We start from the raw sequence: 27,533 nt of genomic DNA, 5'->3' as shown, positions 1-27,533 counted from the left end.
CTGTTTCCTGTATTGTTATTCAACTTATTTCCATGTAACCCTTCCATTGAGAAGAATAACCCATTGCATAGGCTCGGTCCATCGTTGTACACTTTATATATTTGATGTGATATTATATCTTTGGATAATTTACCACTAGATGTCCTTTCTCAACTGCTTTTTGATGATATGAATTGTACTGCAAAAATTGATTGATATGATGAGTATTCTACACCATGCATGATATGTAACTGACTCATGGTCAATTATTAAAGTCAATTGAAGATTTACATGGGTGTTCTTTGCGCTTCTCGAAGTAAATGACTGGGACAGCTGAGGAAATACTTGTACATACATTTGTATACTGGTCATTATAGCACAAATGATCATGTGTGTATCCAAGTTATATAATGCAAAGACACACTGCAAAGAGGTCAGCATATAATGGTCCAGTGCCCATTAACCCTCACACAAAGTAAATGACAACTACTTTGGTACAATGAATATCTATGCCAGTCATGCACACAAGAAATATGACTGTGTATGTATACGCATTATGTATGGAGCGACGAACCAGAAGAAACCACTGCATCATAGACTAACAAGAGACTACCGCCTATATCAGGGTGGTATCTTATACAAAACATTCAATTACAATTTTCAGTTAATATGATAATTATGTTCTTTTCGAGAATTGCCAGATAATAGTCTAATTATTTTGTCAAACCAAATACCTATCCCTTTTCCTGAATTTGTTTGCAATTCAGTATTTGCCGTGAGTAGTTGTTCGTTTTGGGTTTAACGCCGTGTTTTAGTCCCCTACTGGTTGAAAACCAGTTTCCGGGATTATAGGAATGCGCTTTTCCGTCCGTCATTCCGTCTTTTAATATTGCTTGGCACAAACGTTCCCCATAATGAGACGACGTGTCGTGCTTAAATTAAACCTGGACCCCTAGCTTAAAGGTCAAGGTCACAATCGGAGGTCAAAAGTCAACAGGGCTTTTTTCCTGTCCGGTCCATAACTATGCCATCCATGAAGGGATTTTATTATTACTTGGCACAAATGTACCTCATATTAATAAGATAATGTGTCATGCACAATGTCCAGACCCCTAGCTCAAAGGTCAAGGTCACACTTGGCAGTCAAATGTTTACATAGCATGAACAGGGTCTGTTTCGTGTCCGGTCCATAACTCCGTCATTCATTAAGGGATTTTAACATCACTTAACACAAATGTTCCCCATGATGAGACGATGTGTCGTGCGCAAATCCTGGACCCCTGGCCCAATGGTCAATGTCACAATTGGAGGTCAAAGGTCAACAGGGCTTTTTTCCTGTCCGGTCCAAAACTCTGCCATCCATGAAGGGATTTTAATATTACTTGGCACAAATATTCCCCATGATGAGACGACGTGCCGTGCGCAAATTCTGAACCCCTAGCTCAAAGGTCAAGGTCACAAATTGGAGGTCAAAGGTTAATAGGGTTTTCTTTCCTGTCCGGTCCAAAACTCTGCCATCCATGAAGGGATTTTAATTTTACTTGGCACAAATATTCCCCATGATGAGACGACGTGTCATGCGCAACACTCAGAACCCTAGCTTAAAGATCAAGGTCACACTTTGAGATCAAAGGTCAATGTAACTTTTTCATGTCCGGTCTATAACTTTGTCATGAAAAACGGTATTTAAATATCAGTTTGCACAAATATTCCCCTGGAGGAGACAATGTGTTGTGCGCAACACCCGAGCCCTTAGCTGCAAGGTCAAGGTCGCACTTGGAAGTCAAAGGCCAAAAGGGCCTTTTTCCTGTCCAGTCTGTAACTCAACAATCCTTAAAGGGATTTTAATATTACTTGGCACAAATGTTCACCACCATGAGACGGAGTGTCATGCGCAAGAACCTGGTCCCTATGTCTAAGGTCAAGGTCACACATAGAGGCCAAAGGTCAGATACAAGAATGACTTTGTTCGGAGCATTTCTTCTTCATGCATGGAGGGATTTTGATGTAACTTGGCATAAATGTTACCCACCGTGAGGCACCCAGTATCCCAGTATTCTGTGGTACAACATGCATGTTACATCCAATTTTTGGTAAAGAGTTTCTTGTGGACTTATATTATATAGATTCTTAAAAAAAAATAAGGATTAATTTCCCTTTGTTGGTACTATAAATAACTCATGACACCTTATTTGATAATCGGCCAAAAAATGCCATATGAAAACAACTGTAGGTTTTTATATATAAAAATTTTAATCCAAGTGGTTTGTTATAACATATTGTGTATATAGTACAATATTGTTTATACATCATTGACAGATATCAGTTCATTATGTTATACTGCAGTAGAGAAAATTAGGTGCCTTCCAGTAGGGGACTTTGTATTGCATGGCAATACTTCATTCACTTGTTTCGACAGTATTTCAGTTATGTAACGGCGGGTAGTTAACTTAACCAGTATTCCTGATTCAGTACCAGTACAAACTTGTTCTCTGCAAGTAACTGCAAACTTCCGACTTGAATCAGTGGTGGAGGACGAATGATTTCAGACACAATGTATTTTATCAAATCGTCACGGAGAACTCACGACCCTGCGACCCGTAGATCTGCGTTCCCTCTGTTGAGCTAAGCCGGCGGGCTATTGCCGTGAGTATTGACGTATGACTGAATTACATTGTTCAGAAGTAATGGTAGCATTTCAAATTATTTTTACAACTGATACTAACATCATAATGTCTGTTTGCTGACAGGGAGTGCAACCCCGTAACTTCAATACAAGTTACTGTTGAAAGTCATAGAGCAAAACTACGGAATATATTTAAGCTACTTCTAGTACAAAAAGAAGTTTCTGGTACTTATATTGTTTCCGGATACATCTAATTCCCTTATGACGATATTTAATGCTAGAACCTGTAACAGGTCATTAAAAAGGGAGATAATTCTAAAAGTATTTAAGGTAGGGTTTTGGTTGTTGTGCTCAACGATTTCGCTACTTACAGTGTACCATTGGTATATAAGAACTCAATCATGGTAGCGCTATATCTAAATTCCCTTTAAACTGAGTTAATAATTATGTTTGAATGTTGAAATTGGTATCAACGGCATTATTTTCTTTAAGTGAAAAGATAAAAGAACAACGTTGCTGTCCATTTCTTATTCAACGGCAGAATATAAAAGTCACTGGCTGTAAGGTACAGCTCTAGGGAATATTCGACCCGAGGGTAACTGTTTAGGCGGTGAAGACGCTCAGAAATAAAGTTGCTATTACTGCCATCTAATCTGGCATTCGGATGCACCGCTGAAATACGACTTCGAAACAAGGGGTACTCGACGTGTGAACTCTCGGCTAAACCAATCAAAATGCTTGAATTAATAGAGGATATGACGTTAAAATAATGTTACGTTCACGTTGAAACGTCAACTTTGACGTTGTGTCCGTAGAGATAATACGTCACAACATACAGTGAAGCTCAACTTCAAAAAACGTACGCAGAATATCTTGAGAATTAAAATGGATTTTAATTTACACAAGGACGGGTATGTGCTTAAGAATTATTGTAATTAACTGTAGAAACACACATTTTCATTAAACTGAAATTATGCAATAATTACTAGGAAAAGTTGTTATCTTCACTTTCCCCTTGCAATTGGAGACATATATTATCGAGTAAGCAATAAGCTATACGCCGGAACATATTGCTTTTGCGAAAGATTTAAACTGTAATTTTAATGTGAATCTATCTTGATATAAATGCCAACCTATCTTTTTTATAATTAGTCTCTGCATTCCTTCACAGGCAGAAATTATGATACAGATAAATATTTTTGAGAAATATCCGGACTAACTAGTAATGATTTTGATTTGAACATTTTCTGTGTAATATACTTTTGTGAATAAATGATCACATTCAAATAAAGACCACCCAAATCTCACCGGACACAATTTTGAAAATATATAATAGCTATGTAAAATATTTCTTTATATTTTACTTATAGTCAAACGTTGATATTTGTATTTTTTCTTTAAAAATGCACAATTTTATAAATATGATTAAATTTAATTTTATAGGTCTAAGGTATATTCCTGGCTGTATAAGCCCGGGGTTATCGATCGTCGTTGGGAGCTAGAGGTAGAACAGCAAATGGTACAATATCAAGCATACAGAACAGGTCGGACTGTACGAGAAAGTAAGTTTGTTGAATTCATATCTACATTGGTTTCCTTTCCTATCTTTTATCATATTAATATTACCAAAAGTCTACGAACAAAGGAAAGAACATATAAATGAATGAAGTACATGTAGTTGTTAGATATTTTAAAAATGCAGAAAAATGCCATATTGCGATACTGTGCGATAACTTCCGACTTCTCTCAGATTTATTTTTGTCAATAACTTATCTCTTCAATTCTTTTAATTTAGTAATAATTTAAAGATGCAGCTGTTATGATTTTGGCAACGAGTAAGAAACATAAAGTCCACTACTCCTACAATATTTGTTGTTTTTTTGTTTGTTTGTTTTTTTTTGTTTTTTTTTTATGGGCATATATTTTATTCCACAAATCACATAAATATAATAACATACAGGCTCTATGGCTTTTGAAAAGACTACATTAACAATGTTTGTTATGGAACTACTTAAAATATCATAACCTTACATACTATACCTGTTATTAAATTTTTTTATATTATGACAGCTAAATTTCTATATGGACGTCATTCTCCAATCATGGGCCATATTAATAAGTATTCTAATGGGTAATTAACCAAAAAAGGTACTGGATGCAAACACCCATCAGACTGCACCATATTCTAAGGGGTATTTACCAAAAAAGGTACTGGCTGAATTGAGATCAATGCAAATAACCATCAGACTGCACCATATTCTAAGGGCTATTTACCTGAAAAGGTACTAGCTGAATAGAGATCAATGCAAATAACTATCAGACTGCACCATATTCTAAGGGGTATTAACCAAATAATTACTAGCTGAATAGAGATCAATGCAAATAACCATCAGAATGCACAATATTCTAAGGGGTATTTACCAAAAAAAGGTACTGGCTGAATAGAGATCAATGTAAATAACCATCTGACTGCACCATATTCTAAGGGGTATTTACCTAAAAAGGTACTAGCTGAATAGAGATCAATGCAAATAACCATCAGACTGCACCATATTCTAAGGGGTATTTACCAAAAAAGTACTAGCTGAATAGAGATCAATGCAAATAACCATCAGACTGCACCATATTCTAAGGGGTATTAACCAAAAAAGGTACTGGCTGAATAGAGATCAATGCAAATAAACATCAGACTGCACAATATTCTAAGGGGTATTTACCAAAAAAGGTACTGGCTGAATAGACATCAGTGCAAATAACCATCAGACTGCACCATATTCTAAGGGGTATTTACCAAAAAAAGGTACTGGCTGAATAGAGATCAATGCAAACGCCCAACAGGTTGCACCATGCTGGACGCTGTTGGCTCCTCTCCTCCTACAATATTTAATCCTTGATACATCAGTTTATACAGTACGGGTGAAGTGCGTTTGTCTTCTTTTTTTTTTAGGCAGCCGCCGCGGTGATGCAAACACATCGATGCAGGGAGGCTATGACCCTTTACCAGTCTACTTTATCGGTCCAGCCGGCGAGTGCAGATTTGACGCCGCCGCGGAGTGGGACAAACACGGTGGAGCACAAGCAAAACCAAAATCAAGGATATTCGATTTATTGGTATGTACTGTTTAGGAATATATTGTTGTTAAATTGATTGTTGGTATATAGCGAACCTTTACTATAATAGGATCAATTAATTCCAAGACATCTAGTCCAACTTCTTCGTACAATGGTTTAATGATTAGAAAATCAGAATATATGTTTGTGATTGCGCGAGTGTCAAAGCGAAAATTGAGGTTTGGCAGTTAGTAGTATTGACCACTGTGTTTGGACGGGCACAAACGACTAGATTTGAATCAGTCGTTCAGCTGTTTGTTATGGCCTGTCTTTTCGCTTTAGCTCTCGCGCCAATCACTAACACAATAAATCTCTTCTTTCTTCCTGGCACCCGCACCAACACTAGGAATCTCTTTATTTCGTCCTGGTACCCGCCACAACACGGAACTGGCAAAAAACAGCCTGCATTGTATATGGCAATGATCTTAACTATTTTTTCTTCCTATCCATTCCAGGAAAGTCTAGCATATGAAGGTATCCGAGCTTATACAAACAACAAAAATATAATCGACTGGTTGGGGCGATTTGTACCGGAGATTAGGATTGAAGAGGACAAAGACCCAAGGTTTTCTCCTCTTATTGGCATGGCTTTCGGAAAAGATGAAGAGTGTGAAATGGTCGAGTTTCCAAAGGTTGCAGATGACGATGAAGACGAAAATAATGCATTTGATGTTGAAGAGTATGAATTAGAGGAGGGGTAAAACAAGAAACAGTTTTAGATAGTTCTTTTTAATTGCATACGTTTTATTTTGCTGTTGATTTTTGAGAAAAAATAAATGAATAAGAAAAGATCGCTTGTTTTTCTTTGACATAAAACCTGTTATTGAAATTATCTATAGTCCCTCTTGTTAGTACAGACCCCAAAGGTGTATTATTTTTATCATTATGTTCTAATGCATCAAAGAATACTAAATTCGTTGAAGTGTATGAATTTAGATTATCGTCTTAAATGCTTAAAATGTGAAAGGTCAGTATAGTTCTAAAACTATTCAGGATAGAGTTATGGTTCTTAAGGCAAACATTTCCTATAATTTCATTCTACCATTGTTTTAGAATATTAATATGAAATTCTCTTCCCTTGAGGCGGAGATACTGACTTAGATGCTTCTGGACGGACGGACGGACAGAACTAAACTTTTTTTAAGCTGATTAACATAACACATTTGGTTGAGATATTATTAGAGAACGTAGCGTCCAAATTATGTTAAAGTCATTATATCTATTAAATAGACTATTTTTATACAGAGGATCGGACGCAGACATCAATGCCAATCGTCCTTTTGTGTATACGAAATTCTGCAGAAAGTACTGCTTTGTCCAGAAAGAAAAGCACTTGTCGCCAGCATCTTTACAAATCCTAATCTTTAAAGGTCTTTTTGCTGTTGGAATGCCAAAAGTATTCAAGTTCCTGGTTTCCTATAAAGTTTGTCGGACGGTTTCTATCAGTGTTCCAGCAACTTGATGAAGTCATCAACTTGAAAAGAATGTCCTATTTCTTTATATAGGTAGTGAATGCGAGTTTTACGACTACATGTTGTCATGTGTAAATCAAAACCTGCTGGACAGAGGGGGAAGCATATAGTCGCCGGTTTGTCCGTCCGTCCGTCCGAGATATTCTGAAGAAGCACTGGAATGAAAGAAGCGAGTTTATTTCAAACATGCCGCTACACGAATTGGTAAGAACTCACTGACGAAGGAAATCAACTGCTGCAACTAGATTTGAACTATGAAAGTTGTTACGGCAGTCATATTTACAAATCTTCATTGGTTCTCTGTAGAGAACACAATGATCTATTTTCCGAGTAATGTAACATTAGAAATTATAAACAAATAAGAAGCAAAATACATGAAATTAAAATCTTTATTAAGAAAACTAATTTATGAAAATAAAATAACAAAGAGTCACTTAACAAACAAAAATATCGTAAGAGGGATAGCATATAAGTATCTCTGTGAAATCAGCAGCTTGTGTTTGCATAAAAACTAACATTTGGACGGAATATTCAAATCAAAATATGTTAATGTCAAAAAACACTTGCAAAAAGTCATTTCTAGTTTTCCCGAGTAATAAATTCAAATCTGAGAAGTCCATTTTTTACTTTCTATGTAAGTTTTTCAGAACTACAAGTCAAAGTCGGCGGAAAAACGCCGATCAGCATCAGAGTCGCCGACCAGAGGAGTATGCTTTGTTTTTTTAAGATATTGTTCAAATATTGCTCTAAAACGGGTAAAATTTAAGAAAAACTTGTTTTATTATCGTAATAATATAGCTTTCATGAGATCATCGAAAGAAATTCCATAGGCCGTTTGCGTGTATTGTGATTAAATAAAAAAAAACTAAATATAAAAATTTTAAGGTCTGTCAAAACAATTATTAACAGTTGCTATAACGGGCTATCTTGCAACAGAATTAACAATATGACAGCAATTTTAAAATAAAGGAAAAAGCACTACAACTGGTTCTTAAAGCTGAGAATATTCCCTTTCTGTTTGGAAGTGCATGTATCAAATAATGTAATGTTTTATGCAGCCATAAATTAAAATATAATGATACATGTACAGTCTATCACTGTTGCTGTTAGTAATATGTCAATGAACTGATATGTTATGACTTCTAGTGACTTCTAATATTCATTTGACAAAACGTAACATTAACTATATGAATTGATGTATCTTTATGCTTATTAACATCCTGATGAGTAACATTTTTACAGTGTTTTTTTTTTCTCCATTTTTCGCTAGTCTATGGTATGGACCATTCTTTTTATCCTGAAACTGCCATCAAAAAGAGTCATTCTTAAATATTTCATAATGTTCAATTGGAATATCATAATATTACCATATTTTTGGTAAATATTTCCATCATAACATTTGAATTTACACCGCGAAATAAACAGAAGCATGTGCAGTGGACAAAATGGTAAAATCTGTAATATGATAAACTCATCATTTCCATATATTACATAACTTTGTCTTTAAAAAGAGATTTGAACAATAATAAAATGCTGTAATTGCAAACATAATTATTCGTTGAAATATATGACAAAGATTATTATTCCTTTTCATTAGTTGCATCCTCCACGCGAACACACGTTCTCCAGGACTTTATGTGCTTGTTTCACACCTTTGGAAGCTGCATGGTGAATCAACTGATGAGCTTCTCTGAAATAAATGGAGCGGGATTAAGCCATTGAATACATCATTACCTTACATTCCCGGTCCGAATAGTATTAAAGACACTTGCTGTAGTTTCTTGTATGAGAGATGAGGCAAAAATTTCCCAATAATAAAATTGGTTCAAACTTTGTATGTGACACAGTTTCGTGTTAAAAACAGAAAAATGCAAAAACAATCATAGGTCACCGTGCTTGTTTACGAGTTATCTGCCCTTAAACTGGAGTTTTCTTCAAATTTGCATATTCAAGGGCAGATAACTTTTGAACAATCATGGTGACCTTCATTTTTTTTCATAATTCTGTTTCTAGCATGACACTGTGTTCATATACAAAGTTTGAACAAATTTTATTAATGGGATTTTTTTTACCCAAATTTGCCACAACAGTCCATAACTGGCTTACCAGTCAAAGGCAAAAATTATTATATATCGTTTTTATGAATGTTGTTATGTGACTGTTTGCAAACCTATGTGACTATTGACCCCTGATAATGAACTATGCCTCTTTTCTGGGTGAATCCGGATTTATCTGGGAAACGAGTGAATACTGTAGTACTATTTCTTTGTGTGAATTATTTGGAGAAAAGCATAATGACTAGGACAACTGTTTGATATATTCTTTAAATAAATAAAATGAGTTCTTACAATAATTTTACTTAAAATTTCACCCGGTAAACAAAATTATAAATTCAAATGGCACAAAAACGCTTAACAACGTTACTGTATTTTCCTGTTTTAAAACAACTTATCTACCTTTTAAGAGACAAATCGGCTAAAATTATTCAGCCTCGGAAATATGTGTAACGACTTGTCACTTCCTCGGCTGAATAAGTTTAACCATTGACCACTTAATATGTAGACAGTTGTATTTCATAAAAAATCTGTAGTTTTTAATCAATCATGCAGTAGTTTTAAGTCGATTTTGGCCGACTCGTTTCTGCTATTAGGACACAACACAATAATTTTATGCAAATGCAATTCTGACTCCAATTTCGACCGGTCCCAAATCTTTCAGAATTCGATATTTATGTCAATGAAAATGATTTATCAATATAATTTACATATTATAAAGTATATCAAAATGTATACATATACCAGACCCATGTTTAATTTAAACTAGAAAGGTCTCCAGATGGACATTTTAAACGGAATTCGTTACCCGTGTTTTAGATCTGTTTTCATGCCTTTAAGATGACCAATGGCCAGGTTGTATGACGCGTGAGGGTGGCCCTGGTCCGACGCTTTTCTGTAAAAAAAAAAAGAATGAACCAGTACATTATAAACATCATAGATGAAAAGATATAGCTTTGCTTTGCTCACGTCGTTTCTACATGAATTTTGCATGAAAAATGGAGAAATGTATTAAATGTAAAAACTTAATTAAAACGTAAAAAATCACTTTGTCAGCACTTGTTACGTCAAACATGACCTTAGCATGAAAATCTGTGGCAGACAAGTTATAAATGTTTTACTTATATCTGTCACAAAGTGAGAAAAAATGTGCAACCAGGCCGTAATTTGAACCTCACCAGGGTTCTCGTAATATCGATTTTGATGTTGTCTCTACAACCTTTCCGTCGTTGCTTATATACTGCATACAGATCACTTAAAAGCAATTTTTAACCCTTATCATGTTGGACACAATTGATTCTGCATGCCTTTGCGACCACTGCAGATCATGATCAGCCTGCACGTACGTGTTCGCCATTCAATCAGTATCTTTTTGGTATGTACCCGTTTTAACAGTCCAAGGTGCTGTCCAAATTGAAAGATGGACAAGTTCATTATAGAAATTTAGCGAGGTAAGACATACGTACAATAACTACATACCTAAACCATTCCATGGCTTTCTGGTCGTGTTTTTCAACTCCTTTGCCTAAAACAAGAAAAAATGTATGTGTATTACTTACATCAAGAAAGAAAATTATAACACGATCTGACTCCTATTCGGCCTATCCAACAAAGAAGGCTGAAAGTTGTGTGTTATTTTACAACAATTCACTGTTCACAATTATTACGTCATAGCGTCAAACGGCATAGCGGCGCGTTAAACCTCCTCCCGCTTCCCCCCCCCCCCCACCACCAAAAAAAAACAACAAAAAAAAACAACAAAAAACTTGATGGACTTCGTCAAGGATATAGTAACGTGTTAGAATCGAAATAATATATCTCATTTAGTGATTTGCTCTTGAATAAAGTCATTGTTTGTCGTTCAGATGCGTAGATTTCTATTACTATATAACTCGGGGATGCACCCTCTTGATACAGATCTAATTCCTTCGCATCTGAACTCCCAAACAATGACTTTATTCAACGACAAATCACTGAGTGAGATAGCTTCTATATTAATTCTTAAATAATCTACCATTTAATGAAGTAGATCATACAGTCAAATAAAATATCATTATCCACATATAGATTCTAGCACCATTTTAATGAAACACGTTCAAAAATGCTTTACATACAATGGCGGCAGCCACTCAGAATGCCTCATTAATCCGTTAATTACTAGTACAGACACAGAGTGATCAGACCGGAGAAAGCTGCCAGAGTAGAAAGAGAGTCCGTCTAAATTGTTCCTAAACAGTCAGCCTGCTTCTTGAATATGCCCAGTGTATAGCACCGATACATGCATATTAAAACCTACACTTCAGAATTACAGAAAACAAATGAGCTTATAAACGTCAGAGATAACATACCATGGAGATAGCGTTGTCCAACCTGATGCTGGGCTGAAGCGTAACCAAGGTGGGCATACGCATGCGTAACATGGAAGTGGAGATTATCAAAATAGAAGTAAGCGTAAAATGCGAACGCAATTGTGGCACATAATGCAAACCCCTGAAAGAGAAAAATATTCAAACATATATACAAAGATTTTATGTTGATTTGGGTTTTACGGCGCACCTAGCCTGGTAACCCGTTGACAATACGTGCTTTGTTAGAAGAAATCATACCTATAATATCTATGCATTAAAGATTCCACTAATTTTGCGCTAATTTGTGTTAAATGGCATTCACTGAGTTTCTGATATTATCAACTTGCAGACAGAAAATAAAAGAAACTGTCAGACTGGATTCCCTGGCAACGGCGCACCAACACAATACAGGTTACACGTTGCCAAAACAAAACGAACGATTTTGGTTTCATATCTAATTTTACATCGAAACAGAAGTATGATGTGTGGAATTTGCTGGATACTCAAAGATACAGAAAGATTTTAGTATGCATTTAATTCTAGAATGATACGTCTAATAAAATATGTCTCAGCGGTATGAATGTCTAAACCAATACACAGTTTATTTTTATAGCTCTTTGTCTAAACACAGAAACTGACGATTTCATCATGCAAACCTATGGTATGTTTTCTTGCATTGAGCCGTGCAAAAATGGTGTTTATATCTGGCGTACAAAAGCCCACCTTTCGAGTTGTGAATTATTCAATTAAATGATCGAGTTAGTCCCTCCTTTCGAATTATTTTGACCTTGAAGAGATAAAATTTGGAAAGTTCATACTGAAATAACATATCGTTTGTTCTTTTCAACAAATGTTTTACATAACCGATTTTTATAACCACAATACTGTGAATGAGTTACAAAATTATATAGATCTACAACTATTTATTGTTACTTACTTTGCGACTGTTTTTTTTTTTCAGTTCAAATAAATATAGACCTAATGGTGTGATTGCACAATTCGATATTTTTTTTTGTAATTCTGACATACCGTTACCAATAGATTATTTTAAACAAAAGTAAAATGTTGACTGAGCAATTTTAAAAAATATTGGTAAAAATAACAGTAATGTGTTAGAAGATTTTTAAGTATAAATGCTTATACGGCAAACTTGTTGTTCTTGAAAACAAACCTTTTATTTACATTTTATGCAGCACGGTAAATCCAATAACGTGTAGATCTATAAATTATACGAAACTTTGTTTTGAACAGTATTCTATTTGACATTGTTTACCAATAGATCATTCGGGTGATTTATCGATAAACAAAGCCAAAAATCAATGACACCAAATTTGCTTCATTGAGTTCAATAAGCTAGAGAGTGGAAAGCGTTAGGCTACTGTTTCAGATATTGACTGGAATCATCAATAATTCATTACATTTATACAAGCATTGAAATAGATCTACATGGATGTAAATCATTGGCGGCAATTCAACATATAGTATCACATATCACTAAAAAAAAATACCACACTGTCACTCAGCTTCTAGATAATTAAAGTGTTCTATCAGTCAGTCAAACCTTGATTTTTTCATGTATTAGCATAACCATAGATGAGCATAGATGAGATTTTACAGGTTCAATAGTAGATCGATAAAAACTGTTCCAAGAAGTTGTATATATATAACTATGCTGACAGATGATTCTCATAAGCTGTATCTATAGCACTCCTTTTATAGTCTCATACTCTTTTGAAATTTGAAATAGAAGTTACAGTACAGTACAATATTAACAATTCTGAAAATTTCAATACCTCGAAAGCTCTCACATGTAGCGGGTCAGGCCTTTTCTTTCTTGCTAGATAAACCTTTCCTCCATACGGAAGTTCACTGTCCCACTCGGAATTTGACTCTGGTACGTATCGTTGTCTTAATCCAGAAGTATCACTCTCAGTTGAAATTCCAGTATCCATTGCAGCCGCCATTTTGTAAACAGAGTTACAGCGTCTGGCGCCACCACGTGGACAGACGCTGACAGGTTGGCAAGGAAACAGCAAGTACCCGTTTAATTATTTGCTTTGCAGTGCTCAATGCCAGACATTCTGTCCAGATTTCCCTAATGAAAAGTTAAGTTCTAATCGCAAAGTATTGAAATAAGATAACGCATGTCATGTACGTTATGCTATTATAACCAAACATTTGTGTTGCGAGCTTATCTATAAAAGATCGAGCTGAGTGTATAGATGATCTACTGTAAAGACTGCGCTGTCATATAAATCTATATAGTGCTCTAATTTTAAAATCTTTTATTCATAACTCTATGTTACAATAATATAATAGTAGACCTACAGTTTGAAAATCATGCTAGTTCCGATGAAATTGAAATAGAGCAACATGATGACGATGACGATTTTTGAAAATCTCCGTACAGGAATTAGTCTAAATCAAATATGTCTGCGCCCATAACTCATGTGTCATTCTAAAACTTTGATTCAGGATCCTGTCAATTATTTCTAGATTTGAAGGGTGTCAGTGGGTCATACACTTCCATAAAATGCTAATACATTTAAGCAATGGGTAAAGTTAAGAAAAAGAAGTTTTCAGCTCCCAAACCTCGCCCAACTGGACTTCCAAGCGTTGGGGAATGCGAGGCGGAGATAGAACTTCAAGGAGAAGATGTACACTCTGCAACTCTACAAACAATAGTTGAAAAAGTATATTTTAATTTCATATGGTTGATGTTTTCTACATAAAATGATTTCTTATATCAGCTTCAGTGTTAAGTGGGTTAATTGATGTGACTTTATGTCTTGGACTAATTATTTATAGACTGAAAAATCTTTAAATTTATGGATTGTCCATTTATATATAGAATATCTGTAAAAACAACAAAATCCTAGACCTGAATATGGAAACCAAAATGTCTAAGTGTGAGAAAAATGTGCAGTAAGGTATATAACACATTGCAGAATACAAAATGCAACTATTGTTACAACTAGCTAGGGTTCCGACATTTGAGTCCAGATTGCAGTATGAATGGATGTGGAATTGCTATGTCCGACTTATCAGGACTTTTTGACGGTGTGCAAGTGCATTTTTTCATTCCGTTGTCCGTGGACAATACATTTTCAGTTATAAATTGAAAAAAAATGAAGAATAATTAAATTTAGTAATGCTGTTGCTTCAAATGAGAAGAACTTATATATATAGACTTGCAATTGCGTCTTAATTTAGCGTCACTCTCCAAGTTCTGATTAGCTCTTAATTGGTCTCGGTCTTGCATGAATTTGCACACAGTAATTTGACAAATATAAACCGTAATGTGAACAATTTTCACAGTTTAGGACAAATTTGTTCTTAGAACTTCGGCTGCTGACAAAAACAGAAGTCAGCAGTCAAACAAAAACGCTAGTCAAAGGCACAAAGAAATCACAAGTAAGATTAGATTCAGAACAAAACAGAACGTTTCAAGAGTCTTAATTTTCTGAATTCAGTTTGCTTCCACGAGCAACAATTCGGGCATGGCATTTATTTATGATGTAACTGTTGAATGTTCCCCAGCCTCACGGACACGACTTCAGCCTTGTATATAGGCGAAAGTGTTTTAGCTTTTATTCTCTCACAGTTACAGTAATATCCTGTATTATGTTAGCTTTTGTTTAATATACTACCTGTAGATCATTGTCTGAAATAGCAGTTCTATGCAGCTTTTAATGTTGAAAATCCAGGCAGTGAATTTTGACTAATAAGAAACTGCAGGATAAACACAAATTGCAGCGGGATATTAAACTGAAAATTTTAAGCAGCTCTGAAATATTGGCCAAACCTCAAGTATTTACTTTCCCAGATTCAAGAACCAGATACATTTGTAACTTCAAGATTTCTGTTGATTCTCTAGAGAAAAGTACTAGAGAAAGGTACTTAAGTGAAAAACAAACAAGCAAATTTGAAAGTACTTAGCTAAAAATGTTAAGCACATGCAGCAATAGATTTGTCATAATGTTATGCATCCGTACACTGGAATGAATCTCTGACATAGAGAAATCTTACCAGAAAGTATAACCAGTGTCTGACTAGTATATGACTATTAACTATGTGTCAAGTTACATTTCCTAGGGACTAATTTAGAAAAAAATCTGATATTATGTAAACTTGTTGAAATACATAACCTACAAGTCTATAAATACATCTGTATTTTATTCATTTTTCCTTCCAGATTACTTCTAGCTTCCATAACCTTTAAATACTGATGTTATTTCATATTTCTAATGGTTGCATTCCATTAAGTTATAATATAACCCAAAGTCTGTACCTATTATGAGTAATTAAAACATACTGGATCTGAGTTTTGAGAGAAAATGTAACATCACTTAGCTTTCAAACAGATGTGTCATACTTTGTTGTATAGCGGCATATGCTGTAAAATCATTTAATTTCGTGGGCATGAAATTTCATGGTTTTGGTCAAAATGGCAATTTCGTGGGGATATGTGTTTGTTGATTTAAACTTTTAACATAAAATTAATTGGATTTTTTTCTTGTTCGTTGGGATTTAATTTCATAGATTGACTCAACCATGAAATCCATGAAAATTAGTACCCCACGAATATTAATGATTTCACAGTATGGGGTATCAATCACACCTGCAGTTATAACTGTATTTATATTTAGTTCAAAACTGCAGTCTGATGGCTTTGAATTATTTGTGATATTTTCCAGTTGCAAAGTCCTAATGAAGAGAATAGAGAATGTGCTTGTACAGCTATAGCTGGGCTGGCGTCACATCCTGGTACACTGGCAGCCTTCCTAAAGCTCAATGTGATCAAGATACTTGGCCCCCTGGTGTTAGATCATAGCTGGGATATACGCCACAGGGCTCTTGGTGCTCTAAGGTAAGGCACATGAGGCATAGATAGCATTTGCTGTGAAAGAAGGGAATCTAAACTTGATAAAATATTAACTATATAAAATCACTGGTATGATGAAACAGCTCATTTGTTTGCAAAGAATCCTTTCATTTTTAGCTCGACTATTTGAAGAATAAGTAGAGCTATCCTACTCACCACGGTGTCGGCGTTGGCGTCACACCCTGGTTAAGTTTTTCGTACCAGTCCACATTTTGACAAAGTCTTTTGAGATAAAGCTTTGAAACTTTCAACACTTGTTTACCATCACCATGTCCAGTTATAGGCAAGAGTACGTAACTCCATCAAGCAGTTTGACTGAATTATGACCCCTTTTGACTTAGAAATCTTGGTTAAGTTTTTCGTACCAGTTCATATTTTGACAAAGTCTTTTGAGATAAAGCTTTGAAACTTTCAACACTTGTTTACCATCACCATGTCCAGTTGTAGGCAAGAGTACATAACTCCATCAAGCATTTTGGTTGAATTATGGCCCCTTTTTGACTTAGAAATCTTGGTTAAGTTTTTCGTACCAGTCCACATTTTGACAAAGTCTTTTGAGATAAAGCTTTGAAACTTTCAACACTTGTTTACCATCACAATGTCCAGTTGTAAGCAAGAGTACATAACTCCATCAAGCATTTTGACTGAATTATGGCCCCTTTTGACTTAGAAATCTTGGTTAAGTTTTTCGTACCAGTTTATATTTTATGTAAAGTGTTTGACATATGGCTTTGAAACTTTTATATCTTGTTCAGTATAATAGTCTCTATCAATAGGCAAGAGTACGTAACTCTCTCATCTTTTTTGGCTGAATTATGGCCCTTTTTGAACTTGGAAATTGGTTCTGTTTTGTATATGTCCATGTTTTGTCAAGACTATTTGACATATGGCTTTTAAACTTTAAACACTTGTTTACCATTATGATTTCCATCTGTAGGCAAGAGTACATAACTCTGACAACTATTTTGACTGAATTATGGCCCTTTTTGGACTTTGAAATTTGTTCCGTTTTTTTTTAACAAGTCAGCGTTTTGTCAAAACTATTTGAACTGTGGCTTTGAAACTTTTAACACTAGTTTATCAACATGATTTCCATCTGTAGGCAAGAGTACATAACTCTGTCAACTATTTTGACTGAATTATGGCCCTTTTTGGACTTGGAAATTAGTTAAATTTTTCATATAAGTCCATGTTTTGCCTAACATATAACTTAACATATTTGCCATCATGGTCACACATTGCCATTTAGTGCAAGACTAATCGAAATCCACAAATACAGGAACATTTTTTGTTTAATCCATTGTTTTGTTTAGTCTGAAAATCTGTGGAAATATTTTGACCCCATTCTTCAATCAATTCTTCGAATAGTTGAGCGCGCTGTCATCTGACACCTCTTGTTATATGCCTGTCCCTGAAAGAGCAGGGCGTATTGTGTGAACACCCGTGGCGGGCAGGCGGTGAGCATCCAAAGCATATCCGCTCTCTAAGTCAAACAGTTTTCATCCGCTCTTTACCAAACTTGCTGACAATGTTTGTGGGCATAATATCTTGGCCAAGTTCAATAACCACCCAAATCGTCCCAGACACTCTTGGATTATGGCCCTTGAATTACTAGAAAAACTGCGAATTTAGCCTTGTCCGCTCTCTAAGTGGAACAGTTTTCATCTGACGGGTGTAGTTTGTGACAACTGGCACTCTTGTTCAACTACTGTAAATCATAATTTAGGCATTTTATTATCAGATAAACGTGACATTTATAATGAAATAATCGGTAGAAGAAATTTAATGGGTGGGATTCAAATTTGGTCAGTAGACAGGACATCATTACAATGACATTGTATATGTTTGAAATATGATATATTTTAAGTATGTTGCAGGAAGTGTTAAGTAATCATTATAACAAATATGTGTTTGACAGAAACCTAAGTGTTGATGGAGAGGTGACTGTATGTGAAGAGATGGTAGCTAAAGATGTACTCACTCCAGTGCTGGCACTTGTACAACAAGTAAGTATTCTTTATATATCCATGTATAAATGTTAAACAAAATACCGTTTCCAGAATCCTAAGGTTAAGAGAAATTCTTCTTACAGCATGACGCTATAAAACATTTTTAAAGGGTTATGGCCCTTGACTTTGTCAAAAATATGCATTAAGTACCTAAAAGTTTATGTCACAGGTATCCCAAAAAGTATTTGACCTGGGGTCTTGAAACTTTATAGGAATATCATTTAACTTATGATGTGAATGGTTTTAGTAGCAATTTCACTCAGCCGTACAAGAGATATGACCCTTGACTTAGTCAAAAATATGCATAAAGTTTGTTTCACGTTTTTCTCAGACATGAAACTTAATAGAAATGTTTTTCAGCATGTGAAGTTGTGTAGTCAGTGTTTTATTTGGGATTTACCCATGCTCTCATCATTCTCCTCCCTACATCCCATACACATACAGAAAAGAAATGAAAAAAATACTCTTTCAGTGTTTCTTGATGATGTTTTGTGGTATTCATACCCCCATCACCTCCCATGAATATGAAATTTTACTTAGTCTTGCATTGTCAGCAAATAACATTTGACTGCAGTACAGTGACAGAAGTGGGGGGTGGCACCATTGTCCTGTGGAAACAGATCTAGTTGTCTGCAGTCAATCATACCTTCTTATATACTACCAGTTAATAAAAATATTGTACACATACCATATTAAAATAGTCTGAGTACCAGTTTTGTTGTATCATGTTTTAATGTGCCTGTCTCAGTTTTTGTTTGGATAATATGAAGATGCTTTTAGTTTCAAGTTCATACCACCACAGATAGGGCTCTTTATGATAATTGCAAATGAAAGATACAAACAGACCCAGTCTGTAGGAACAAGCGTTTCAGTGGAAGACAGTTTACATGTTTCAGTTGATACTTTTAGTTTGGAAGTGGAGACCAGTTTTCAGAGAAGGAGACACAGCGGAGGAAGACAATGATATGTGAAACATACGCTCATGCATTCTATCTGCTGCAGAATCTGTGGTGAGATTTTGGAGAAAAAAAAAAATCTTTTAAATTATATAGAGTGCCAGAATATTCTATCATTTAATTTGAATTTATCCTATAACAGATCTATTAACTTAAGTTATAAATTTAGAATTTTTCATTTCATCGGTAAAGTTTGGTAGAGTTGAATTGCTTAATTATGTGTGTCAAGTAATCAGTGGAATTGTATTTTTGTCGAGCCCGCTTGCGGAAGCGAAGACATAGTTTTCCAAATGGCTGTTCGGTGTATGTGCGAGCGTGTGTGCATGCGTGCGTCCGTGCGTGCGTCCGTCCGGATTTGTTTGTCCTGACCATAGCTTTGACATGCATGGAGCAATCTTGTATATATTTGGCATGAATGTTAACCTCAATGAAACTGAGTGTCTTGCGCAAACCCCAGGTTCCTATCTCAAAGTTCAAGGTCACACTTAGAGGTCAAAGGTCAAATTCAATAATGACTTTGTCCAGAGCATTTCTTCTTCATGCATGGAGGGATTTTGATGTAACTTAGCACAATTGTTCACCATCATGAGACGAAGTGTCGTGCACAAGAATCAGGTCCCTAGGTCTAAAGTCAAGGTCTTACTTAGAGGTCAAAGGATACAAGAATGACAACTTTGTCCGGAGCATTTCTTCTTCATGCATGGTTGGATTTTGATGTAACTTGGCACAAAAGTTCACCACCACGAGACGGAGTGTCATACGCAAGAACCAGGCCCTTAGGTCTAAGGTCAAGGTCACACTTAGAGGTCAAAGGTCAGATACAAGAATGACTTTGTCTGGAGCATTTCTTTTTCATGCATAGAGGTATTTTAATGTAACTTGGCACAGTTGTTCACCATCATGAGACGGAGTGTCATGCACAAGAACCTAGAATTACTTCCCTTTCTTGTTACTATAAATAGCTTATATTGTAACTTTTTTTATTACTGGTTGTAGGGAAAAATGAAGACCACTTTTCTGTAGAACAACATGCATGTTACATCGAATTTTGAGGTGTATTTTGACCTATCTCTACTGGAAAGGATTTTTGTGTGGACTTAGAATTTTTTTTTTAAGATTTACTTCCCTTTGTTGTTACTACAAATAACTTATATTGTAACTTTTTGCAATCTTTTTTTTTATTTGGCATAAATGTTTGCCTCAATGAGACAGAGTGTCGTATGCAACTCCCAGTCCTTTTGACAGCTAACGGGCTCGACATGTTGCCCGTGGGCATCTAGTTTTATCAGTCACCCTTTTAAGTTCAGTTCACATTTGATGTTATTTTTTAAAGACTTTAGCCTGCTGACGGCAAGTGATTCTGCCTTTGCAATCAGTGCAGACCAAGATCAGCCTGCACATCCTTGCAGGCTGATCATGGTCTGCACTGTTTGCTGTTCAGTCTGTAAATTTTCAGTGAACACCCCTTCGAAAAATAAATGGTATTGCCCAAATTGAAGGATGGACCAGTCCATTTTAGAAATTTAGCAGGTTTAAGGTAAATTATTTTGTGTCAGTAAAAGAGGAAAATAGCATTTTGATTAAACTTTTTGTCAGCTTTCCTTTTAAGTTCAATTCACATTTAATATTAATTTGTAATTTCTCAGAATGAAGAAGACTATCCAAACACAATGTCATAGGAGTACAATGTTTCTGTAATTTTACCTTTACCCTGCTAAATTCCTAAAATGAACTGGTCTATCACTTGTTTGGGCAGTGCCATTTATTATTCAAAGTGGGTGTTCACTGAAAATTTACTGACTAAATAGCAGACAGTGCAGACCATGATCAGCCTGCATTGACGTGCAGGCTGATCTTGGTCTGCCCTGTTTGCAAAGGCAGAATCACTTTCCAGCAGCAAGCTAAAGGTTAATTTATATTTTGAAATATCAGTATTTATACAATGTATATTTTCTTTTCAAGTGAAAACTGTACACAAGCAGTGACAACATTCAGTAATGGGCAGCTGATTCCTGTGATCTGTACTATACTGGACTCAGAATGTAGCACTGAGGATCTTAAATTGGCTGTTGGTAGGTTTTAGTTAGGACTAATTGTGTTTTTAGATGGATATAACCTGACAATTATAACTACTCTGTCTGAATGGTTTATGAATGCTCTGAAAGTATTCAAAATTGAAAGTTCTTACTAGCAAGTTGTAAAGTTAACTTTACAAACAGATTAACACTAGCTTGTAGGAGGTTGTATATTACTATAACATAATTGAGAAGTATAATTATAGTCTGAAGTATCTTTATCATTTCAGTGGAGTTTTTATATACAGTAACAGAAGATAATACTGCTATGTGCAGACCGGACTTAGTAGAATGTGTTCACAGGATTATGTCCAAGTCTACTGACTCTTCTACAAGAGTGCTGATGAAGACACTTGCCTCAGGTAAGTTTTATATGAAGGTTTTTAATAACTGGGGTGCAGGTGTCATTTTAACAATTGAGAAAGCTGGCATGGATAGCTCAGTAGGTGGAGAGTAGAAGACTAGAGGTAGGAAAAGTTTCCAGTTACACGTCTGATTGATCAGGAGAAGTTGTGAGTAAGTCCTTTTAACAGATCAGGAGAGATTGCCACTTTCATGTCTGATTGATCAGAAGAAATTGCCAGTTACACCTCAGATTTATCAGGAGAAATTGCCAGTTACTCCTCTTATTGAGCAGAAGAAATTGCCAGTTACACCTCAGATTGATCAGGAGAAATTGCCACTTACTCCTCTTAATTCATCCAAAGATTTTGCCAGTTACTCTGAGAGAAAAATTCAGGAAAATTTGGTTGGTTAAGTGAGTCCCATTACATAACATACAAACTGATTTGGCAGTATCAAGAATAAGACGTGTTTACTTTGGTATAATCAAAGCAGCATCAGATAGAAAGTATATACATGTAATTCTTGTTTTTAAAGAAACTGTCGCAGCAATCACCAAATTTTTCTTTTTTCTGTCAGTTTCAACATCTCTGGAGATAACTTTAAGAACATACAAATGAATCTTGATTTCCCAGTTTGAGAAAAATCCCCATGGAATTATGTCATTTATAGTTATGGGTCATACATTGTATTAAAATTCAGTTTTATTAAATCTTATGAATTGTACAATTATATTTGAGCAGGTGTGCTTGTGAATCTGGAAGGGAGTCGGCTGACAACAGCACGCGGTGACCTAGTTGTCCCTATTGTAACCACCATGTCAGATGTTCTAGCTGTGAATGTTGCTGCCATGTTGACTGTTCAGGACAGTGACATGACTGACACACCAGCTACCACAGATACCAGTGATGTCAGTGCAGGAACAGAAACTGATACTGACAAAGATGTTCTAAAACAAAACAATGTAAGTTTAAAACTTGAGGTTCCATTAACATCATTTATCAGGTGGTGTTCTTTTTATGTTTTAAAAGTTTAAGGTAAGGGATCTAAAACAGTTTCAAAATTGGAAATAGATATAAATGAAGCAGTAAATGGAATAATGATTCATTAAAATAAAGCCAGTTTATGTACACTTAGAGTTGCCCTTGTCCAACTGTCCCCCAGTCCGTTCGTCTGAATTTGTGCATTTCACATAAAGTATTTGACCCAGTGATCAAACCTCAAAGAATTGTTATTCAGCACAGGAAGTTGTGCACCAGGGGTCTTAATTATGGTCTTTGATTGTCAAAAATATGCAAAAAGGGCATTCAAGTTTGTGTCACATGTATCTCAAAAAGTATTTAACGTAAGAGACATAAAACATGAGGGGAATGTTATAAAGCATGTGAAGTTTCTCACCTGATTTTCTGTTTAGGATTTCACTGAACCAGACCAGAGTTATGGTCCTTCACTTAGTGAAGGATGCGCATAGAGTGCTTAAAAGTTTGTGTTAATACATAATACATTTTAAAAACTATTACACTTAGAGTTATGAAACCATGTATAATGACAGGAGAGGGGGGTGGGGGAAGCACCTGTGTTCTATGGACACACATCTAGTTTACAATTAATAGCATAATGGGTAGTGCCATTAATCATTTTGAAACATAGTTAAGAATATAATTTCGTGGGCCTGACATTTCATGGTTTTTGCAAAAACAACTTTTTTTATGGCAATATGAAAATTAGTTGCTTCAGATAAAGTTCAGCTGTGCTATAACTATAAGTGACAGACATATTATTAAAATAGCAAAACGTTTTTAGGAAATATGCAAATTAATAAATGAAGAAGGATCTTTTTCTTATCAAAAAGTGCAGTGATGCAAAGTCATTTACTCTCTACTTGTATGTTTTGCTTTATCTATATAGGCAGCAACACTGGAGGAGAAGAGACTGTGTGATATAAAGAATCTGTTAAAAGCACAGAAAGTGGCACTGGAGGTGGTTGCAAATTTATGTTGTTCTGATGGTAGGTTTATACTCTTGTTTTTGTCTGAAGATCTGCTTTGTAAAGTCTTTTATTAGAGGACAACAATTCATAAATGAATGTTGTAGTTTCTAACCCTGAGACTAATATTCTATTTAATGATGAACTGAGGACAATGCAACTACTGTTTGATCCAGTATGGCCATAAGAAGTTTTTCCATGAATTTATTTTGCAATCTTTAGATACAAGTTATACGTCAATTTTAGCACGATATTATAATTCTTAGTCAGATACCTCCAAAAAGTAAAAATCAGAGTACTTATATTCTTTGTACCACATTGGTAGCTTAGTGGTGGTTGTTGGTATGCTTTCTGGAGGTGTCGTACCAAAGATGTGAAAAATGGTACTAGTACCTTCCTCGCTTGGCACTAAGAGGATAGTTCTGGGACTGGTCAGCCTGGTATCAGTATAATGTGACTGGATGGGGCATCATGTCACCTGTCTGCAGTATCATATTCCAGTGAGACAGCACTATAATGTTGAGCATTGTGCTCACTGCTGCATAGAGACACAGTCATTTATATGACTGAAAAGTTATTGAAAAAGATGCTTAAACCTGGACACACAAAATTCGCAAATTATAAACAAAATCTCACTTATAAAAGCCATGTCAATAATGGATTGATTATACAGATGAGGAATGGGAAGATTTAAACAGCAGCGAATCCAGTACAGAAGAGTGTGCTGAGACACCAATGGAGGAAGATATAACAGACGGGGATAGTTCTGTTGTCCCATTGTGTGTATCCACAGAGCTACACACTGCATATGTGTCATGTGGAATTGTTGAAAAGGTAAGATATACATGTATTTCTTTTTTGTGTATCCACTGAACTACACACTGCATATGTGTCATGTGGAATTGTTGAAAAGGTAAGATATACATGTATTTCTATTTTGTGTATCCACTGAACTACACACTGCATATGTGTCATGTGGAATTGTTGAAAAAGTAAGAATTTTATGTATTGTGTGTATCAGCAGAAAAACACACTGCATATGTGTAATGTGCAATTGTTGAAAATTGTGTGTATCCAAAGAACAACACACTACATATGTGTCATGTGGAATTGTTGAAAAAGTAGAATTTTATGTATTGTCTATATCCACAGAGCTACACACTGCATAAGTAGCATGTGGAATTGTTGAAAAAGAAAGAATTTTATTTATTGTCTACACAAAGTATATGTGTCTTGTGAAATTGTTGAAAAGGTAAGATATACAGGTATTTCTATTTTGTGTATCCACGGAACTACACATGGCATATGTGTCTTTTGGCAGTGTTGAAAGTAAGATATGTCATTGTGTGTATCAACTGAACTACATAGCTTTATATGTCAAAAAGGTAACATAAATAACAGGCATTCTTAATCATTCAAAACTCACATGATTTTAGGATATGCACAGAAAATATTTGTCAACAAGAGGGCCATGATGGCCCTATATCGCTCACCTGTTATAATTGCACTTGAGGACAAGAAGATCCTCAGAAAAAATATCTAAGTCCAAAGGACAGGAACAACAAAAGGAAGAAATTTAACCAAAAAGAAAAAAAAATTCTTACAAGGTATAGATATGTCAAAATACACCTACAAATTGGAGGTACCATCCATGTTGTACCACAGAAAAGTGGTCTCGGTTTTTCCCTACGGCCAATAATAAAAAAGTTACTAAAAATAAGCTATTTATAGTAACGTAAAAGGGAAGTAATTAAAAAGAAAAAATATTGTAAGTGAACAAAAGAAGGATCTGCCAAATAAATCTGTTGACATAAATGAAATTTCAGATCAGTATCTTCATTAGTTTTGGAGATATATCCTGGCATCATGTGTTCTTGACAGTCTAACAAAAACAGGCATATTTAAAAAATAAATAAGATAAACTCATCTTTCAAATCACCATTTTCTCAAAATTTTACCCCTTCCTGATCATCCTGATTTAAAAAATACACAGTTCTATTTTCGTTGAGTTCACAGTAGCACATTTTATCAGTGACCTGCTTTCTAGTTCCAGGAAGCACCTGTCATATATTCCCGAGCTATATTTATGTCTCCCACCACACAGTGGTGTGGGAGACATATTGATTTACTCCAGTCTCTGTGTGTCTGTGTGTGTGTCTGTCACAAAGCTTGTCCGCACTCGAAGTCAAACATTTCTCATCCGATTTTCACCAAACTTGAACAAAATGTGTTTGACCATAAGACCTCGGCCAAATTCGATAACTAGCCAAATCGGTCCAGGCGTCTTGGAGTTATGGCCCTTGAATTACCAAAAATCGGTCTTTTTACTCTTGCCCGCACTCTAATTCGCATATTTCTCATCCAATCTTCACCAAACTTAAACAAAACGTGTTTGACCATGAGACCTCGGCCAAGTTCGATAACTAGCCAAATCGGTCCAGGCATTTTGGAGTTACGGCCCTTAAATTTTCGAAAAATTGGCCTTTTTACTCATGTCTGCACTCTTAATCGAACATTTCTCATCCGATCTTCACCAAACTTGAATAAAATGTGTTTGACCACGAGACCTCGGCCAAGTTCGATAACTAGCCAAATCGCTCCAGGCATTTTGGAGTTACGGCCCTTGAATTATCGAAAAATCGGCCTTTTTACTCTTGTCCGCACTCTAAGTCGAACATTTCTCATCCGATCTTCACCAAACTTGAACAAAATGTGTTTGACCATGAGACCTCGGCCAGGTTCGATAACTAGCCAAATCGGTCCAGGCATTTTAGAGTTACGGCCCTTGAATTACTGAAAAAATCCGTCTGTTTACTCTTGTCAGCTCTCTAAGTCGAACATTTCTCATCCGATCTTTACCAAACTTGAACAAAATGTGTTAGGCCATAAGACCTTACCCAAGTTCGATAACTAGCCAAATCCGCCCAGGCACTTTTCATTTATGGCCCTTGAATTACTGATTGGATCCACTCATCCAGACCATCTAATTGGATCCACTCGTCTAAAACATCTAGAGAAACTAACATTTTTCATCATCTAAGGGGCAGTTGTGGGAGACATGCGCTTTTCTCAAAAGCATCTCTAGTTAGAAACTGATATTTTTACCATTTCTGTTAAAACCACTGTTGTGAAACTGTAGCACTGCAAAAAGTATTTAATTTGGAAATATCACCTGTTTAATAAATATGGAATTTTACATTATTTTTTTAATATTTCTAAATTAATACAATGGGTACTCACAAATAATATCGTTGCCCAGCAACTTATATGACAATTGCAATAATTCGAAAACCCCAAATTGCGACATATTTTTCAAAACCTATCCATATCAATATCAAAAGGCTGTAGCCTGAACTTCTTTTAAAAATTAATACTTTTCTTCTAAAATATTTCCTTTACAGATAGCCCTGATTTATATCTGAGAAAATAAATATGTGTTTCAGTTCTTTCACATAACGCCTATCGCTACTTTATGCAGTCCACATCTCTTACAGTGGAAATCAGGCAGATTGATTTCACCAAGGTTTATTTTGATTGACTTCCGGTGCAGAAATTTTGACAGCAGTAATGATGCTTGACGGAAGATTTATGGATATATATCAACTTTTAAACCATGTTAAAAGTTACATTAAGATTTTCTAGCTTATTTACTTAATTTGAAATCAGACTAAAACTGTCCTGCTTTGATT

The 27,533-nt window shown here is 35.4% G+C and overlaps 3 protein-coding genes across 3 annotated transcripts; 2 read left to right on the top strand and 1 right to left on the bottom strand.

Annotated features, from left to right (window-relative positions):
- Nucleotides 1-3,437: 3,437 nt before the first annotated feature.
- On the top strand, nt 3,438-6,505 carry LOC128554517 (uncharacterized). Its single transcript, XM_053535790.1, has 4 exons — nt 3,438-3,516; nt 4,049-4,167; nt 5,553-5,716; nt 6,172-6,505. The coding sequence occupies exons 1-4, from the start codon at nt 3,491-3,493 to the stop codon at nt 6,415-6,417; spliced, it is 555 nt and encodes a 184-aa protein (XP_053391765.1). The 5' UTR covers nt 3,438-3,490; the 3' UTR covers nt 6,418-6,505.
- Nucleotides 6,506-7,561: 1,056 nt separating this feature from the next.
- On the bottom strand, nt 7,562-13,664 carry LOC128554513 (secretory immunoglobulin A-binding protein EsiB-like). The gene is made up of 5 exons (XM_053535785.1): nt 13,384-13,664; nt 11,591-11,732; nt 10,722-10,767; nt 10,051-10,137; nt 7,562-8,878 (listed from the first exon to the last, which is right to left on the bottom strand). Exons 1-5 carry the CDS (start codon nt 13,552-13,554, stop codon nt 8,782-8,784), a joined length of 543 nt encoding a protein of 180 aa, XP_053391760.1. The 5' UTR covers nt 13,555-13,664; the 3' UTR covers nt 7,562-8,781.
- Nucleotides 13,665-14,013: 349 nt separating this feature from the next.
- LOC128554515 (HEAT repeat-containing protein 3-like) lies at nt 14,014-24,563 on the top strand (the record flags this gene model as incomplete). The annotated part of the gene is given in 9 exon segments (XM_053535788.1): nt 14,014-14,283; nt 16,288-16,460; nt 18,394-18,481; nt 19,394-19,494; nt 21,403-21,512; nt 21,746-21,877; nt 22,601-22,821; nt 23,766-23,865; nt 24,518-24,563. Coding segments are annotated over 9 exon segments (1,112 nt in total), but the record flags the coding sequence as incomplete, so codon positions are not given.
- Nucleotides 24,564-27,533: the final 2,970 nt, after the last annotated feature.

Source organism: Mercenaria mercenaria, unplaced genomic scaffold (assembly GCF_021730395.1).
Source record: "Mercenaria mercenaria strain notata unplaced genomic scaffold, MADL_Memer_1 contig_5089, whole genome shotgun sequence".
NCBI lineage: Eukaryota > Metazoa > Mollusca > Bivalvia > Venerida > Veneridae > Mercenaria > Mercenaria mercenaria.
Note: the sequence above shows the minus strand (reverse complement) of the source record. Positions and strands in the feature narration are given on the sequence as shown.